The following is an 18,125-nucleotide window of genomic DNA, read 5'->3' as shown; positions in this document are numbered from 1 at the left end:
AATGAATGAATGAATTAATTAAAAAGGCCTTTATTTAACAATGCTAAGAATAAAAAAAAAACATTTCATATGCATGATTAATAATTCAAGGAAAAAAGAAAACAAACTAAGCCATTTAATTTTGGCATAACCAAGAAGGTTGTCTGCCAGGAGTCGGTTATCAATATATTTGTGAAAAATTTCAAAATATTGAATTTCAAATATTAACTAATAGAATTATGTAGGTATAATGGTTAAGTTTGGTTGATGTAGTAAATAGATTGTTGATTGAAATATCTACGGTACTTCTCTCTCCGATGAAAGTAAATCTTTTTTCTTTACTCAGGAATGAAGTTAATAAATCCACAACATAATATGTGATAACCTATATTTTTTGAATATTCAAGATAAATTGTACTGGTTGAATATCTTTGTTCACTTTCAATTGGTTTGCAGACGTAATGGAGTGCAAGAGATTTTTTAAATAATGCTAGACTAAATGATCAATTGATTTTATTTTGTATAATCAATTTATAACCATTTTTATAATTTGTTAAGTACTGATGATTATGTTATTTTTCTGCAACTTGACCGATTAACCAATACTGGTTAGTGTGGTAAGTTCCAATTTTTTTTTAATTGTAATTTGCTATGTTTTTGTAAAAAGGAATAAATAAATTTGATTTCATTTCATATTTTAAACGCTTCTTTGTATTGATGAGAAGCCTGCTGGGAGTACTGCTGGGAGTAATGATTGAATCAATCATTATCGGAAATATAACCTCTCTCGGACTTTATGTGATCTTATCTAAATTCGGGAGAGGAATAGCACAAGTCAATCTTATTTTCCCTCTCTCGATAATCTTAACTATGTACTTATCATAAGAATAAAGAATAGAGGATGAATAACCATTTTTACATTATTTTCAAATAAACGACCAATTTATGATTTGGGACTGTGATTGGAAAAAATACCTAATAACATGAATGTCCTGGCACAGGAAAATATGATGAGTTTCCCTCTAAAATCCTCTAAAAAACAACATTACACCAAAGGGAACTCCGATAACATCGTATGTATACGTAACGACTGTAATTGCATTAATATTATATGAGGAATTGAATTCCAGGCATTCACACATGCATATTACATAGACGTCATCGGAATCCTCTACACGTCTGATTGAGATTGAGCAGGCCCTGATTTATGCAAGGAGATTCTCCTGATTGAGGCCAGAGCATCCTACTCTCATCATGCGATTCAGTGCTCTGACAGGTCTCTGTAATTGCCATATATTATGCAGATTGCTGCCTCCTAATGTTATACCATGAGATAACTTGCTAATGCATCAAACAAACTGGGAATTATTACTGGTACGAGTACGACCGACAGTGTCAAAGTTTAGAAGCTCTGCAACGCTGACATAGAGCTTCATTGAAATATTGTGAACTTGAAGCCTACTTCTTGAACAAATGAATGTTATGGAAACCCTGTGTTGTTGTCAAAATATCACTTATTTATTTTAAAAATCACAAACATGTTTCAACAGCAATGGTGTCATCTTCAGTCAATAAGCGATGAGTGATATTTTGATAACAACCCATTGTTTTCATTATGGATAGGTATCACAGTATCTCACCATCAACAGTATCTGAAATGAATGTTACATTTTTTGTGTAGTTGAGAAGTTGATATTATGGTAATTCAATATGAATTTGAATGAAAAAGACTAAGAAATTGTCAAAAACCACAGAGTCATCAGAGATTGACAATGGTGTAATAACCGAAACCGGTCTAAGTATCAATAAATCTGTGGTTTTTGACAATTTCTTAGTCTTTTTCATTCAATGTTGCATTTGTAGACAAATGGAGCTCAAAGGTTTGAAGAGATGAATATCATCCAACAGAATGTACCAACAATTCGTAACAAACCAGTATATTCATTGACTAATAAATTAACGAAGGTTTGATAGCTAAATAAGTTAAGCTGACTTGGTATTGAACTCGTATAACTGAAGTAGGATGGAGAATGATGACTTTATTGATGAGTGGGATCATTGAAATTATCCATGACGAATAAAACAAAGAATTAAGATTATTTCAAGTTATGGATTATACAGTAACATAGAATAAGATATCTCAAGAAACCATCTTAAACTGTGTAAGTTACAGAGATGTGTAAGTATCAGATATTACGAAATCAATTGAAAAATATAATATCTAGAAATCGTGTCATATCCCTACACAATTCCTTGTTATCTGAATGATACACCCTTTATTCTTCTGGAAGAATAGAATAGGTGGGATATTTATTTGTTGAAGTGAAGAAGTTTGAATAGTAATGTGCACGTATAGTAAATCACGAATGACCGCATATTCTTGAAACAAAATACGATTACCATTCTATACTCTCTGGACACGTTCACTATACCAAGAATCTACATGAAATTTGTTTTCTTATCGTGGAGATCATCCAATTTCAGTTGAAATTTATCTAGAAAGATGACTGTCAGATTTTATTTGATTTATGAATGGAGTAAACCTACACACCTGAACTTGTTCCACATTATAATACACGATCATACTTCCGACAATGAATCTTGAGAATGCAAATATAATTCTACCAGGAAAGTTTTTCTCTAACGAAAAGTTTATTTGTGAGTCGATCATCAAATTAAGAAGGATGATGTTTTTTGGAACTCTGGAGAGAAGCAGAGTTTACAAAACATATTGTTGATAGTTGATGACTGTAGTATCTAAAGGTGCGTACAGACTTTCGCTCTGCTCCGCAACCGAATGTCACTCCAGCAGAGCGATTGATGATCGACCGGTGAGCAAGAGTGGATCGACCGGGGAACGCGAGAAGAGCTAACAATCTTCCGTAACGTTCATTATCGGTGCGACTGCCGAGCGGGGGTACATATGTGTACGCAGCTTAACACAACGAAGACGATTTTTATTTATTTTGAGATAAATTTTATGAGAGCACAAGGATAATATCCCATAATTGCTCTCTTAACACATAATACAAGTAAACAATTTAAAATGCAATAGTTTATACAAATATTGAAAGAAATAAGAAGTCTTTACGGAAAGTCTTTCTGAAAAATATCCAGTGCAGAAAAATTAAACACAATTTTAGATAACAAAAAATAAACACAGCAAACAATAATATTTAAAATAAAAGTTGCTACGATTATACAGAAGTTATAAGGAAGTGTAAAGGAATCAATCGTATTGAAAAGGAGAATCTGCATCTAAGCTGAATTTTGAGTGGAAGAAAAGTGTATGAAACAATAACAGGAGTTCTCAGATTCTAGAGTAACAAGTTTTTCATCAACTGCAGAAACATCTTCCAACGGAGTTTATTAGTCCAAATTGTTCCAAGACGATAGCTTAGTTATTGTTAACAGCAGGCTGCAGAGAAGACGCCTGGGCTGCAACTGAACAGTCGTGCTAAGTTGGCATCAGCTTCAAAGAGCCATTTTGCTGGTTGAGGCGAGCAGCATGAGAGAAAGAGAAAGACAGAGAGTGAGAGAGAGAGAGAGAATGAGGACGACGAGCAGTATGGGAAAAGACTGGGAAAGGAAAGACGGTACGGCATTTGACGGCGGAATGTTATGAGGAGAAGTTGAAGAGGTGCTTGAAGGCGAGTGGAACGATTCCAACCTAACGAGTCCAATTTAAATAATGCGAAACAGTTCCAGTCTATAGACGGCGTTCGCAACAGCCCTATTCACTGCCGCCAGCATTATTATGAGTATTTCTCGCCCTTATTGCACTGGAATTAGACTGTTTCGCCACGTATTCGATTCATTTGATCTTTATATAGGCTGTCGAACTTGTCAGCAACTCGACTAAGCACTCACTCGCAAGTAGCTGGGCGTTTTTACAACACTCATGACACAAATTGATGGATAAACTTTATTTCTCAAAAGCGGCTTTGGATAAATCGAGACAATGATATCCAAAGTCGATAATTTCTGCAGGAGAGGTGAGTTCATATATTTGAATAAACTCAGTTACATACGCATCGATTATATTGGACGTTCGATTTTTGCCGTCCATAAGGTGCGTAGAGATATAAGCGCCGCGAACATGAGCAATTCACTTTTAATCAGCTGACTATATCTGTATTTTTACACAAACGGTCAGATACATTTATAAATCCTTGGCATCAGCTGATTAAAAGTTAATTGCTCATGTTCGCAGCGCGTAAATCTGTACGCACCTTTATGAATTCCATCAGATTAAACTGAACTTGACAAACACCATCTCTTTGAAATCATCTGTTAAATCTAATAGAATTTATAAGGACGGAAAAATCTTAATTCAAAAATCGATGTGTGTGTAGCTACACTATTTTGGAAAGCATCTATTAATTCTCTGGTACTCAAGAAACCACCATGCATCAAACAGTATGGTAGGGGAGATATTCATATTATTTCTGAAAAAATACTACATTGAAGATGATTTTCGAACACCCATCGATCTTGTATACAGAGAAACAGTTTTACCATAATATTATTCGAATTATTTTGTTTATATTTATTGGGTTTTGTTTGAATTTGATAATGACTGTAATAAGATGAAACATGCCTTACAATAAAATGAAAAACCTTGATGGTATTTCTTCTCAATACATGATTTGATATGAAATCGAGATCTGTATTATCGGTAATTATATCGGTATTTTGGAAGAAAACAATAAAGAGAAGACAGGAACTGTTGGATGATAGAAAAGAACGGGATTATATACTCGAGTTACTGTAATTTTATATCCTATTATATTAAGCGAGCAATTTCTGTATTATATATCTGGCTATTTATGTTTAACGGATCTCGGAAACGGCTCTAACGATTTTCACGAAATTTGGATCATAGTAGGTTTATAATATAAAGATTCGATTGCACTAGGTCTCATCCTTGAGAAAACTCGCTGAACGACATTAAAAGGATAATTCATCCTTGGCTGAAACAGCTGTGGATAGTAAAAAATGTAAGTATGTGAAAAATCAAAATATCGCATCCCCGAAATTCATAAGATGACATATTGCCAGCTGTGAAATATAAACAGGTTCATTTTAGAGAATAAATTGTGTTCTGTTTATCAACAAATGAAAATAACGAGCGAAGCTCGGTGCCCCGATGTTTAAAATAGCTGAAGCAGGCGTAATTTTTTATCAAAATGAAAGCATAAGGACTAAATCTTCTTTAGTTGTTTCTGAAGTTTCATTAATACTAGTATGCTAGTATTAATGAAGTATTGTACTAGTATGATGAATAAAAAGAGAAAAAAGAACGCCATAGCAATAGTATATTTCGCACCTAGGGCCGAAAATGAGACTTTTCCGGCTCGAAATCGGTTTTCAAGTCCGAGGCCGTAGGCCGAGGATTAGAAAAGATTGAGAGCCGGAAAAACATTTTTTCCCATGGTGAGAACGTTATTTTTCGCCACAAAGAAAAATAAACATTATAAATATGAGAATAATTGTTTATTAGGCACTTCCGAAAGCAAAACAGGAAATTGTCCAAGTATTTTTATTTTTTATTCTGATTTGTCTAAATAACCTAAAAGATTATGTTCAATTATGTAAGAGGTTGAGTTTATACTTTTTATTCTTCCAAATAACAATAAGATGATATTATTATAAATGTTTTGATTCTTGAATAATAAACACAAACAATGAAAAGTTTTTTGATCAGCTGTTTTAGCACACTTGAAATTTGGCCAATCTGAATGTCAACGTCAACAATGCTTGTTAGCTTGTTGTCGTTGACTTCGGAAGTTTAGGTTAGAAGTTCTATCCTACTCTGAATTTGAATAATTTTATTATATATCTTATCTGTATTTTATTCATCCAAATAAAATTATAGTATCTTATTGCAGAATACTTATTCAATTCTAGAAGCATAAACTAATTCCGTTTCATAAACCATTTTGTAAACACGTTCACATCAAATCAGAATCAGCTTACTTCAAGGTTATTTTACAGCCCTAGGGCCGTAAAACTTTTACCGGCCTGGTCAGAAAACAATCATTTTCGGCCTCCATATGACGCACGAAAACCAGCTCATTACATCCAAGTGGGGCGAAAAGTAATTTACTCACTATCTGATCAGATCCTCTTCCACAAAAATACCATCTTTTCAATCGTGAATCAATTTTTTAATTTGAAGGAAGAAGCAGGTTATGTGGCAACGTTTATGAATGTTTATGAAGAAAGAAGATGGCGTCCTGGAAAACAGTGTCACTATTTCACCAGGACCGTGTCTGCTTCCTGTCTGACTCCCTAGATACAGATATAAAGCGGCAACGTAGGCAACATAGAGCATAAAACGTGGCATAACATGGAGGTATTTTCAATTCCGTTATTAAATTTTTAATAAAGACCGCAGGGATAAAGTTTCGACCTAGATTTTGTTACTGGTAAGATTACAGGAATTTGATCAAAGTAGAACAACTCAGGGGATCTCCTACAGCAGCACAGAGACTTAATAGAAACCTTATTATGTGTCGCAACTTCTTCAAGCTATTCGCAGCTTACGCGTATAAGCTCGCAGCAGACTACCACGGTGCTACTTCGATTTAAATTAAAATTCACACGGAATATCTTCGAGCCTTTTCTTGGCTGCAACGCCGCTGAATATGAGCGTCATAAAATAAAATCCACCAAGCTATCACAGCTTAGAAGAGGACAATCGGAGCAGTTGATCGTGGATTAAATTTCCAAGATGCAGTTTCAACAACATTTCACGAGGGAAATCTCGAGTAGCTTAACGGCACCGATGGATTGAATCCAAACACTGGATGAGACCTTTTTGTCATTCTAGTACGGTTTAAAATAGTGATTGGAGATTTTTCTCTTTTATTCCTCCTTCAAGGTTTCAGTTGCGAAGAAAACTTTTCATCCCGAAGGGAGAACAGTATAGATTCAAAATTAAATTGAATTAGAGATAACAGATAGTTCGCTTGAATCCAGTAACTATTACTCAACTCATCTTCAACACAATTTTATACTAAATTCACTTTACGTCAACAACAGGCTATGAACCTAATGTTAATTCTCATTTAATCTTCTCTCTTTTTCCGTTATGCTTTCAACAGTTCAAGTACAGCACTTCATCCCCCTACATTTCATGATAGTACACATATATGTTGACTTCGGATATATAGCACACACCACTTAGAGTGTGTATTCCACTATTTTAATTTTTCTTGTATTCTTAAAATATATATCAAGATCCCTCACCTCATTCACAATAATTATTTTTTCATCAATTATTTGCAAAGATCAGCAAGATAATTTCTGACAACCTTAACATATGATGAAAACGAACCAAAATTTTATAGATTTATTTATCATTTATTTGCAAAGGGATTGATCAGCAAGAATATTTCTGACATTCTTAACATTATGATGAAAACGAACCGAAAGTTTATAGATTTATTTCGATTTGCAAATTTCCAAATTTGTCTGCTTGGACAATAACTTTTGGAATAAAGGCCTATTGAATTTATTCATGATTCAACTCCACAGGAATCAATCAAAGAAGATTTTTCTGATGAGAAGGCTTCTCTGATTGGTTCTAGTTACAACAGTGCAACCGGGTGTAAGAGATAATAGTTATTTGTATATCTAGAGTGAAAAGTACGACTTTTTTTCCCTGTGGGAAAAAGTTTGAAGCCCGAGGCGAAGCCGAGGGCAGCAATTTTCCTGAGGGAGAAAAAGTATTTTTCGCTCGTGATGTACACAACATTTTCCCTCCATCTACATTTTTTTATAGAAACTGCAAATAAAATCATTCTAATAACTTACGTATTGGTGACAATGATTCCTAACAACATAACCTAAATCTAAAACCTAAAAACCGGTCGTCTGATTGGCACTGCCGATTGCGCTATCTATCGGCAAAAGTTGTAACAATTATATCAGCTGAGCAGCTACCAAAAATGGCTGACTCCAGATCACGCGGTTCAGATTTGAATTGCAGATCAAAAATATTTGTTGGCTGGTATTTTGAATAGAATAAAATATTTTAAAAATTGTATAAATTTTTATCGCCTACTAATATTAAGAATATAATAATTATCATACAAACATATATTTCATGAGTTAATCAAATTTCTTGTTGTGGTATTGAATTCAGTTGACTCAATGACAGACACCTCTATTATGCTTTCTCATCTGAGCTTAGACCTTCTAACCTATTACAATGTAAGTTTCAAAATAGAGATACTCCCATGTTATTTAAATGGAGTCACTTTTACTCCCTAGGGAGTTTTTCTGTTTTTTACTACCGAGAGCGAAAAAGTGACACTTTAGTATTAGGTTTCAGGGAGTAAAGTAAGTACTTTAGACAGTAGGTGGAGGAAATAGTTTTTGAAATTCGTACCTTTCATTTCTTCCAAATATTCTTGTGTAGTGTATTTTTATGCTCCATTCAATTGATGAGGTCAATAAGTGGAAAGGGGGATGATACATAATATATTGTATCAAAGCCGAATTCAGCAACAGTATGCTCTGGAGTGTAGTGATTCGAGCCAAGTTTATGGAAGGAAATTATCTGCTAAGACGTTGGGTGGGCTCTCCAGCTTATATCCAGGTCATAGCCCGGAGATGCCTTTGAGTTGTGCCCAACTTGTGCGCGAACAATACCCTGTGGAGCGATCCACTTCCACCTGTCAGCAATCCTCATGAATGGCATCAATGCTTCCCATTCGAGAAATGCTGACAGTGATAAAGCTGGAGACGCCCGAGCTTATATAGCGGAAATTGTTCGGTCGAAGTTGGACTATTATTAAGGACAGATAGCAGAAATACATTCACTCGGCGTATCCTTCCACTCAATATCCTTGATTACGCAAATAGGCAACTTCAATATTGACTCAAAAGGACTGCTGACGTCACGCTTGGACTCGTCTCTTCACGACCAAATTGACGTCACTCATAGTTTGATCAGCACTCAATTCATCCACGTGCTCAAAGTTATAATGTCCTATTTAATCGAAATTAAACTGAGGATGATTTATCATATCGATGGACGCTGTTCCTTGTTTGTGTATTTGCAGGGTACGTAGCCAAACTTTGATATTGGAAGACTAAAGGAAACCAAGATATTTCCTTGAATTTATTCAAAATTAAAACTTTTCAATGAACTGCTATTTTACCAACTTTTCAAGATAGATTCAAGGAATATATTGTTGATAGGGAAGTTTTGATAGAGATAGGGTGATTATATAGTCTCGGCTCGAAATAAATTCATCAAGACCTGTTCAGTATAATAAAATACATCAAAATGAATCAATCAATACTGTATGTTACGTTTTTAGAATTGATAATGTATCTTCACTTTGATTCTAAGTGTGAAACAATGCTTTCAATTCAGTTAAATTTGAAAAATTTGTTACATCCATCAGCCTGAATCCAATCTGTTATTATAATAAGTAGTTTTAGTTAACAGAATCTTCAATATATATATAGTTCAAGTTTTCCCCAACTTTTCAAATTCATATTTCTTCACCAACTGGAGGATCAGAATCTTTCATATCTTTCTTATTACAAGTTTTCTCCCAATTTGTCAAACTCATATTTCATCACCAACTGGATGATCTGTACTATATATTGAACACTACTAGAATATGAATATTATTGACATTATCATAATTTTAAAATATTTTCATGTTTTGAATCCTTCCCCAATTTAATATCCTTTCGCAGTTGATAATTTACATGACAATTCAACATCAGTGTAAATATCAGATCAGTATGAACTCAGTTGATAGAATTTCTTATCAAATCCTTACATCTATAACCGACTAATCATCAACTAAAATCTATCACCTTACCCTATCAACCCCAACCCTAAGGCTCAACTCACACTTACGCGACTCAGGTCGAGAAGAGACTCGAGTCTAGTTGAGAGCATGTGCTTTCAAATGGTGACAGTCGCGGAGACTAGAGTCGACTGGTCTGAGTGTCACCATTTGGAAACACATGCTCTCGACTAGAGTCGAGTCTCTTCTCGATCTGAGTTGCGTAATTGTGAGTTGAGCCCAAATCTAATCTAATCATCTATGCCTTCATCAAGAATTTCCACGCCTAAAAAATTCTCACCACTACTTATTCCTTGGCGTTACAGCTCATTCTACGCCTTAAAATAGCACCATAGGAATTAAAAAAGAGAGGCCTATATCATACGCTTATTCTCCCAAGAGATCTTAAAAATATGATTTCTCCTCCTTCTTCATGTCTTCATTTACATAATCTTTCCCTCTTTTTCCAGCAATCAAGTCTCCTTGCAAATCATCCCCGATAATGGAGCACTTGGTCGGCTGTTAATGATAGGCGTTTAAGAACTGCCTTCTTCTTCCTTTCCATTGTTCCAAAATGGCGGCATTGTTCTGCCAATGGAGTTTCATTAGCAGAAACAATACTTAACAGACCGTTGGAAATGGTGGTTGGAGTTCGTATCGGATAGTAGCAGCTCTCATCTAAAGTACAACCTTCGACTGGCTTTGCATTCATTACTTATTCATCTCATTACTCTGCCCTTGCTAGGCAACTGTATTGCTTTCCTCTCAGACAAATCCCAAAGTTTATTGACCGAACGTTTAAGTTCTCGCATACATATGAGAGGATGCAACATGATTTGAAAATTTCTGAAATTGATGAGTGGCGTAGTCTCTAGACTTTTTCAAAAACCTAGTGAGCATGTTGCAAGGAACCGGGGACTTGTTTTCTCCAATATGAAAATAGATATTCTGAATCTCATTTTTTGTGATGAAATGAAAGGAATCTTATATTCCGTATCATGAAATACTTTCAAATACTTTAAAATTTAAGTTTATTTTTCTCAAGAGTCTTTAATAGTTAGAGTCACAAAAGTCACATTATACAGAAAACATAATTTCGAACAATATGTGAGCTCACTTACCCAATGTATTTGTACCCCCACTCTAAATTTAATGTATTACTACTACAGCTGCTCTAGAACATGGGTTTCCCATAGTTGAGTAGGTTAATTTCCTAAAAAATGCTATTTATTTATATTTGTAGAAAATTTCATATAATTATATTTTTGAATATTATGTACATTTTATTGATTAGATCGCTTATTTGCATATTAATGGGAATAAAAATTTATTATTATTATTATTATTATTATTATTATTATTATTATTATTATTATTATTATTAATTTCAGAGCAATTTTGAGTTGTTTTTAAGAAATAATTGTTTTATACTAGAAGGTAGACATTCCTTCTATATGGAAAATTAATGATATATTCTATTCATGAAATGTTTGATAACCTTACTGTTCATTTTAAATTGGAATTATTCTATTTCCAGATTAGGTTAACCATTGACAACTTGAGAAGAGAGTGAGAAGTGAGTTTTGTTCAAAATACTGTACTGCACGCAAAATATGGTTTTGGGTTGAAATTCGAATGCTACTACTTCATCCAATTTCCGTGATTTTGTTTTTGAGAAGCAGAGTATATGCATTCATTTATACATTGAATAAACACTATTCATATACAAGGTTAGTTAATTCTTGGAAAAAATGGTTAATTCAAGTAAGGGTTTTTTCTTGCTGAGAGGTAATACAGAGAAATGCATCAAGCTAACCAATCATATTATAATTTGATTGATTAGAAATTTTTTTGTGATGAAGGTTGATAATATAGTCCTACAGTAATCATGCAGATTTTCAACTTTTTTTGTATAACTGTATCCAAACAGCAATTTGGATAACTCTATATTGCGCTCTCAACATTCTATCATTGAATAATAATAATAATACAGTCTGAATGCTTGGCAAGGCTGAAACCTATACTGACTAGTCGGCATACAGGTTAGGGTAGTACCTGTGTAATGGCAGACCAAACCAATTGAGCGAAATAAGATAAGTAACTGGCCAATCAGTTGAGTGCCTGGTCGTGGCTGTGTGTCGTGTGTATCGTTCTCCCTGATAATATATTCCCTTTGATTAGTGCACGTAGTCTGCTTGCCAAGTAATCAATGCAGATTGAATGGCGGCTAATTGGCTATTGACATCATGCGTTCTCTCCTGCTACTATACGTATGGGTTACTATACACACATTACCGATAATAACCATTACTTGGGTAATCGAATCTAGCCTTTCAGACAGTTAGCAGTCTGCTCGATTGAAAAACGGTTTGGATTGTGGGAAAGACCGTCAGAAGTGGATGAATTACACAGAATTCCATTGCGAAAAATGACTGGAATGATTCATTAATTTGTTGGGATATTCTGGATTTTCAGGTTGGATTTTTTCAGTGATAAGTAGAAATAAGATAAATTGAAGATTAAAGGGGGAAAATGGTAGGGAATCTTCAGATTACTCATTATAATAATTTCATCATACATAAGTTTCCATCTGAGAATTCATACATAGTCCATAATCCATCTGAGAATTCCATACATACATGATTATAGTATATTTCGCACCTAGGGCCGAAAATGAGACTTTTCTGGCTCGAAATCGGTTTTCAAGTCCGAGGCCGTAGGCCGAGGACTAGAAAAGATTGAGAGCCGGAAAAACATTTTTGCCCATGGTGAGAACGTAATTTTTCGCCACACAGAAAAATAAACAATATATATATGAGAATAATAATTATTCTCATTGTCTATTATAAGCACTTCCGAAAGCAAAAGTGGAAGGTCATAGCTCTAGCAAATCTGAATATCAAGAAATTGTCCAAGTATTTTTATTTTTTATTCTGATTTGTCTAAATAACCTAAAAGATTATGTTCAATTATGTAAGAGGTTGAGTTTATACTTTTTATTCTTCCAAGTGACAATAAGATGATATTATTATGAATGTTTTAATTATTGAACGATAAACACAAATAATGAAAAGTTTTTGATCAGCTGGTTATCACACTTGAAAAAGTTTTTGATCAGCTGTTTTAGCACACTTGAAATTCGGCCAATCTGATGTGATCTGAATGTCAATGGAAGTTTAGGTTAGAAGTTCTATCCTTCTATGAAAATCGAATTATTTGAATAGTTTATAATATATATCTTATCTGTATTTTATTCATTTAAATAAAATGATAGTATATTATTACAGAATACTTTATTGAATTCTAGAAGCATAAAATGATTCCGTTTATCCACCATGTTCCGTGATAAACGCTTTACTAGGAGGTTTGAGGTTAGATTCTATTATACTCTGAAAATTGAATTTGAATAGTTTATAATATCTCATTTGTATTTCATTCATCCAAATAAAATGATAGTATCTTATTGCAAAAACTTTATTCAATTCTAGAAGCATAAACTGATTCCGTTTCATAAACTATTTTGTAAACACGTTCACATCAAATCAGAATCAGCTGACTTCAAGGTTATTTTACAGCCCTAGGGCCGTAAAAATTTTACCGGCCTGGTCAGAAAACAATCACTTTCGGCCTCCATATGACGCACGTAAACCAGCTCATTACATCCAAGTGGGGCGAAAAATAATTATCGTTCTAATAAAATCTTTCTCAACAGTTACAACATTCATTCGAATTTCTAGGACTGTACTTCTCTTTCATCTTGTTATTTGGGAAACCTAACCTTTGTCTAGAACATAGACCAAATATACTCAACCGAAATGTGGAGGGAAGAGCTCTCAATGAATCTGATCTAATATTAATTGTACGAGTAGATTCTTGTTGATAATGAACAATTACAATTAATTTTAATATGAAATTTTATAATTTGATTTTAACTTGTGTTTTTTGAAATGTTATTTTATATTGAAAACTTTTCAAAAAAGGGTACTATGATGTTATTTTATAAACAATAAAATATATATCATTCGTGAAGACATATTTTGGAAGTTCCGAATATTAATATATAATATTTGTACGTACACTACAAAAACCTGGCAACGGTGCGGAGTTGGGAAAGAATAGAGCTGAGTCTCAAAGCAAATTAGGAATCAAACTAATGTCGATCAGATGGTTACTCTATAACCTGAATATCAATTAAGACGTCACTTTCTATATTTGCTATGTTTAATTATACTCAATACTGTGAGCTGTTTAATTTGTAGTGCAATACATCAAAACTGTGGAAGTCTAGTGCATACAGACTAGTGCATCGCTTACGCACAAGTCTTGCGCTCTTCATTAGCTTCATCTTACTGTACCAATACAGATATAATCAGCTGATGAAGAGTGCAGGTCGCGTGTTCGAACCCTAAGGGCTGTTTGCACAGTGACAGTTTAAACTGAATTTCATTTTAAACTGGATTAAATCCGTATCAAGTCTTGTTTGTTATAATATGATTTATTTTGAGTTTAAGCCAACAGCTGATTCAGTTTGATCTTGGCCTATGCAAACGACCCTAAGAGAAACTTCCAGATTTTGTTTAGGGGATAGTGATTGTACAATAACATATATTTAAGGCGATACCGTAACTAATATTTTACTGTTTTGATGAATGGATGTACTCACATTTCGATGGCCTTGTTCCAGTTGATGACATAGCCGGAGACGACGAACGATTCGATGTTGACGACGTGGATGTTGCCGCGTTCGGAGCCCACGTACAGCCACTTGCTTTGCAGCGGCAGGTGGATGCACGTGATGCGTTCCCGCTGGAACTTGAGGCTGTGCACAACCTGCCACAAATCAATCAATCATTCATCAATCAATTAAACAATCTATCATTCAATCAAACAAACGAGCAATCATTCAATCAAACAAACGAGCAATCAATCATTTACATTACATTAAAATCAATCACATATACATTTTCAATTCTATTACCAAGAATATTTACGTAGTGCCCTACATTATTTTCTTTCAGACGAAACTTTTATCCAGTTACAAAGAACAGGCCTACTAGTACCCTATAGTCCGTACAAAACTACTTACAACTTGGAGGAATATCCAGCGCAGAGAAATGGAGGGAGGTCAGCCAATTACAGTGATCAATAGAGTCATATGTAGAAGCGCAGTTGCCAATTTGTCAGTCGTCTGACTGCTTTCAGAGAGGAAACTTCACATGTGTAGCATGAGCACATGAACAGTCACTAGAAGTTGAAGAACGCTGGACGCTTCAAAACGGCAACACCGCGCCTCTGTATCACTCCCACTGTATGCTTTCTTTGCTGCGCATGTCCATCCAAGTAAGAAGTAATTTTGTACAGAGTATAGTCATATTATTCTATTCCAGACACGGGGAACAGGCTATATTGGCTGTATTTTCACACAGGCTGTTATTCGTGGGGAGACAGCTTATAATTGACTATTGACTATTAACTAATGACTATCGAATACAAATTATCTACTATTGACTAAGATTGACTATTGACTATCGATTACTGATTATCGACTGTTTTTAATTGATCGACTATTGGCTATTATCAACTATTGACTATCGACCATTTTCTATCGACTACTAATTATCGACTATTGGCTACTATTGATTATTGAATATTGACTATCGATTACTGATTATCGACTATTGTGTATTGATAAGTACTGTGGATACCTGCGGTCGTTTCTGTCGGAAGTCCCAGAGGTGTATGTGGTCGTCTGCGGTGGCCGTGATGAGGCCGCCCTCGTTCGTGAGGAAGACAGCTGCCAGCACGGCCGCGCAACACTCGTGCCGTACGTGCGCGTCCACGCCCGGCCTCCCCAGTCTGTGCGCGTGCGGCCAACGCTCAAGTCAAGGAATATATTCATCAGCATGGAAACAAGCTTGAAAACAACGGATGCTCAAATACACATCTCCAATCTAAAGTTCTAACGTTTGTACTGTATTATCATTCATCCCCTCATCATCACCTGGGATTGAAATACTAGTGGAGAGTGGCCTTCGAAAATAAATAAATATTATATTCTAATCTGAAACGTGGGCAGTCGTGAACTGTCTCAACGCCTGGTGACGTCAGAGGCAAACTCACTGTTGTATACTTGGAACGTATTCCACGAATGCAAGTTTCACGGCTTCGTCTCACATCTCGTGGGAAAGCGGCTTGAAGAAAACGAGTGTTGTGAATATTGAACTTTCATTTTTTTAATTATTTAAGGTTAATGCGAACAACAAAACAAACATGAAAACTACTTTGAATTCTGAACAAACTACATTTTCTACAATATTTTAATACTACAATCTGATAAGAGTCTCTAAGAAGCTATTACAAACAAACAAACTTTGATATTTAATACTATCTCTTCTTCATCAGGTACCGTTCCATTACAGAGGTTGGCTACCATCATGGCGATTCTAAATTTGTTAACTGCTGCTCGGAAGAATGTGACGTGCTTTTTAAAGTTTTACTCAGGTTTCTTAACCAAAACAATTAGAATTTGTAAGATTTTATCATATAGAATTGTACAAAATAGAAAAATCATATAAATTGAGTAAAAAATCATTTATATATATTTTTTTGCTGAATCACTGATTCCAGGACTACTTTCAATAAGAATTACACTCTCACTCCAAACTTCATATCTTCGAATAGTACAATTCCAGAACGGTAGTTCTCATTGTAACAAGATTTGTTAGGATATTAAATATCAAAATCCCTTATGCTATGACTCAGAACCACTCGAAACCAATAACCAATTCCATAACCCAATGCTTGCACTTTGCTTGCTTTCATAACCAGAGTTTGCACTTTGTTCAAGCAGCTGAAACGACCCTCTGACAAGCATCTCCAGTGAATCAAAGCAAGTGGCAGTCAATTTCCACTGTATCGAACCACGAATTTGTTGAAAGGCTACTCTGAACTCTGGTTTTGAATGGGGTAACATTGGTTGGATCACACCTTTCAAACTAAAGCTTTTCGACGGCCAGCTCTTGTTTCAGAGCTTGGAATGCTTTTATCCAGAGCTTTTGAAGTACTTCAGTGATTCAGGTCCTGTTTCAAAGCCTCAATACTATTTATTTGTCCATGTGAGAACCACAGGTAAGCTACACTCCAGTAGACGTCATAATATACTCTATATGGTTTATAATGGTAGCAAAACAAACTATTCACTCCAGTGTACACAAATCATTCAACTACATTCAACCCATTCATCTTTGTCCACAAATCCATCAGAAAACAAGAGTCACATTTTTTTATTAAAAAGATCGACTAGCAATCAAATTTTTTCCAATAAATGAATTAATCACTCTCTGTGACAACGAAATCTTTCGGCAGGTCCGCCATCTTCCTGGTTGTATTCATTTATTGGAAAAAATCTGACTGCTAGTTGTTTTTTTTAATAACAAAAAGTGATTTAATAATAAGCAGTTCGTGATGGAAAACAACATTGAAGAGTTCTTCAAGGTTGTAGAATTGAATAATAGAATATCATTCCATAAATATCACTTCGGGAGTTCTATGAGTTATGAAATGATATAATACAATATTTTTCCATAAGTATCATTTCGGGAAATAGGAAGAGAAAATGCGATAATATATTCTTAAAACTCAAGGGATGTTAGCCTATTTTAAGAAGAATAAAGACAATATGCGTGATTTGAAACATAAGTTTGGAAATTCTATTCTGAACAGGTTTCACTGGAATCAAGCTCATATAAGAAGCATATTCAAATAATGAATATCTTAAAAATCACGGAATTCAATTGTATCTCTCAAGTCTATGACAGTTAGAAGATCATTCTATTTAGTTGTTACAGCTTCAATCAGTATTTCTCAAGTCTATGACAGTTGGAAATTCATTCTATTCAGTTTTTACAGCTTAAATCAGTATTTCTCAAGTCTATGACAGTTGGAAAGTCATTCTATCAAGTTGTTACAGCTTGATTTGCTGACAGATCTCAGTTGTGAAGAAGAATAAAATCTCAGTATAGGAAAGGAATTACTTCACTTTTATTCAGAGAGCAGCTTGAAAATTCTTGGAACTGCTATTTACAGAATGAATATGTTTTGTCTTTATCTCCAATGACTGGAGACTGAAAAACGACTCTACTGGAGATATTATGATATAGCAGTTGATATTTGAAAGGACCTACTCTATCCTTGTCTGATACTCGATAACTCTTCTTCCCTATAGCCTCAGAGAGAATATAAGGGATCCTACATAAAGCTCAATAATTAAATAGTTAAGGAACTAATTTGAATTCCAGCTACATCGCAGAGCGCGAAACTTTATTTTAT

General features: G+C 34.5%; 1 protein-coding gene across 1 annotated transcript in view; it reads right to left on the bottom strand.

The window, feature by feature from the left end:
* LOC111054315 (syntaxin-binding protein 5-like) overlaps nt 1–18,125 on the bottom strand; it is a 375,057-nt gene that overhangs the window by 50,867 nt on the left and 306,065 nt on the right. The window contains exons 3-4 of the mRNA XM_039431956.1: nt 15,503–15,653; nt 14,461–14,627 (exon numbers count right to left, since the gene is read on the bottom strand). Coding sequence (XP_039287890.1) covers nt 14,461–14,627; nt 15,503–15,653 — 318 coding nt within the window. The remainder of the gene's footprint in view (nt 1–14,460; nt 14,628–15,502; nt 15,654–18,125) is intronic.

The sequence above is a fragment of the Nilaparvata lugens genome, chromosome 7 (assembly GCF_014356525.2).
Source record: "Nilaparvata lugens isolate BPH chromosome 7, ASM1435652v1, whole genome shotgun sequence".
NCBI classification, from domain to species: Eukaryota; Metazoa; Arthropoda; class Insecta; order Hemiptera; family Delphacidae; genus Nilaparvata; species Nilaparvata lugens.
Note: the sequence above shows the minus strand (reverse complement) of the source record. Positions and strands in the feature narration are given on the sequence as shown.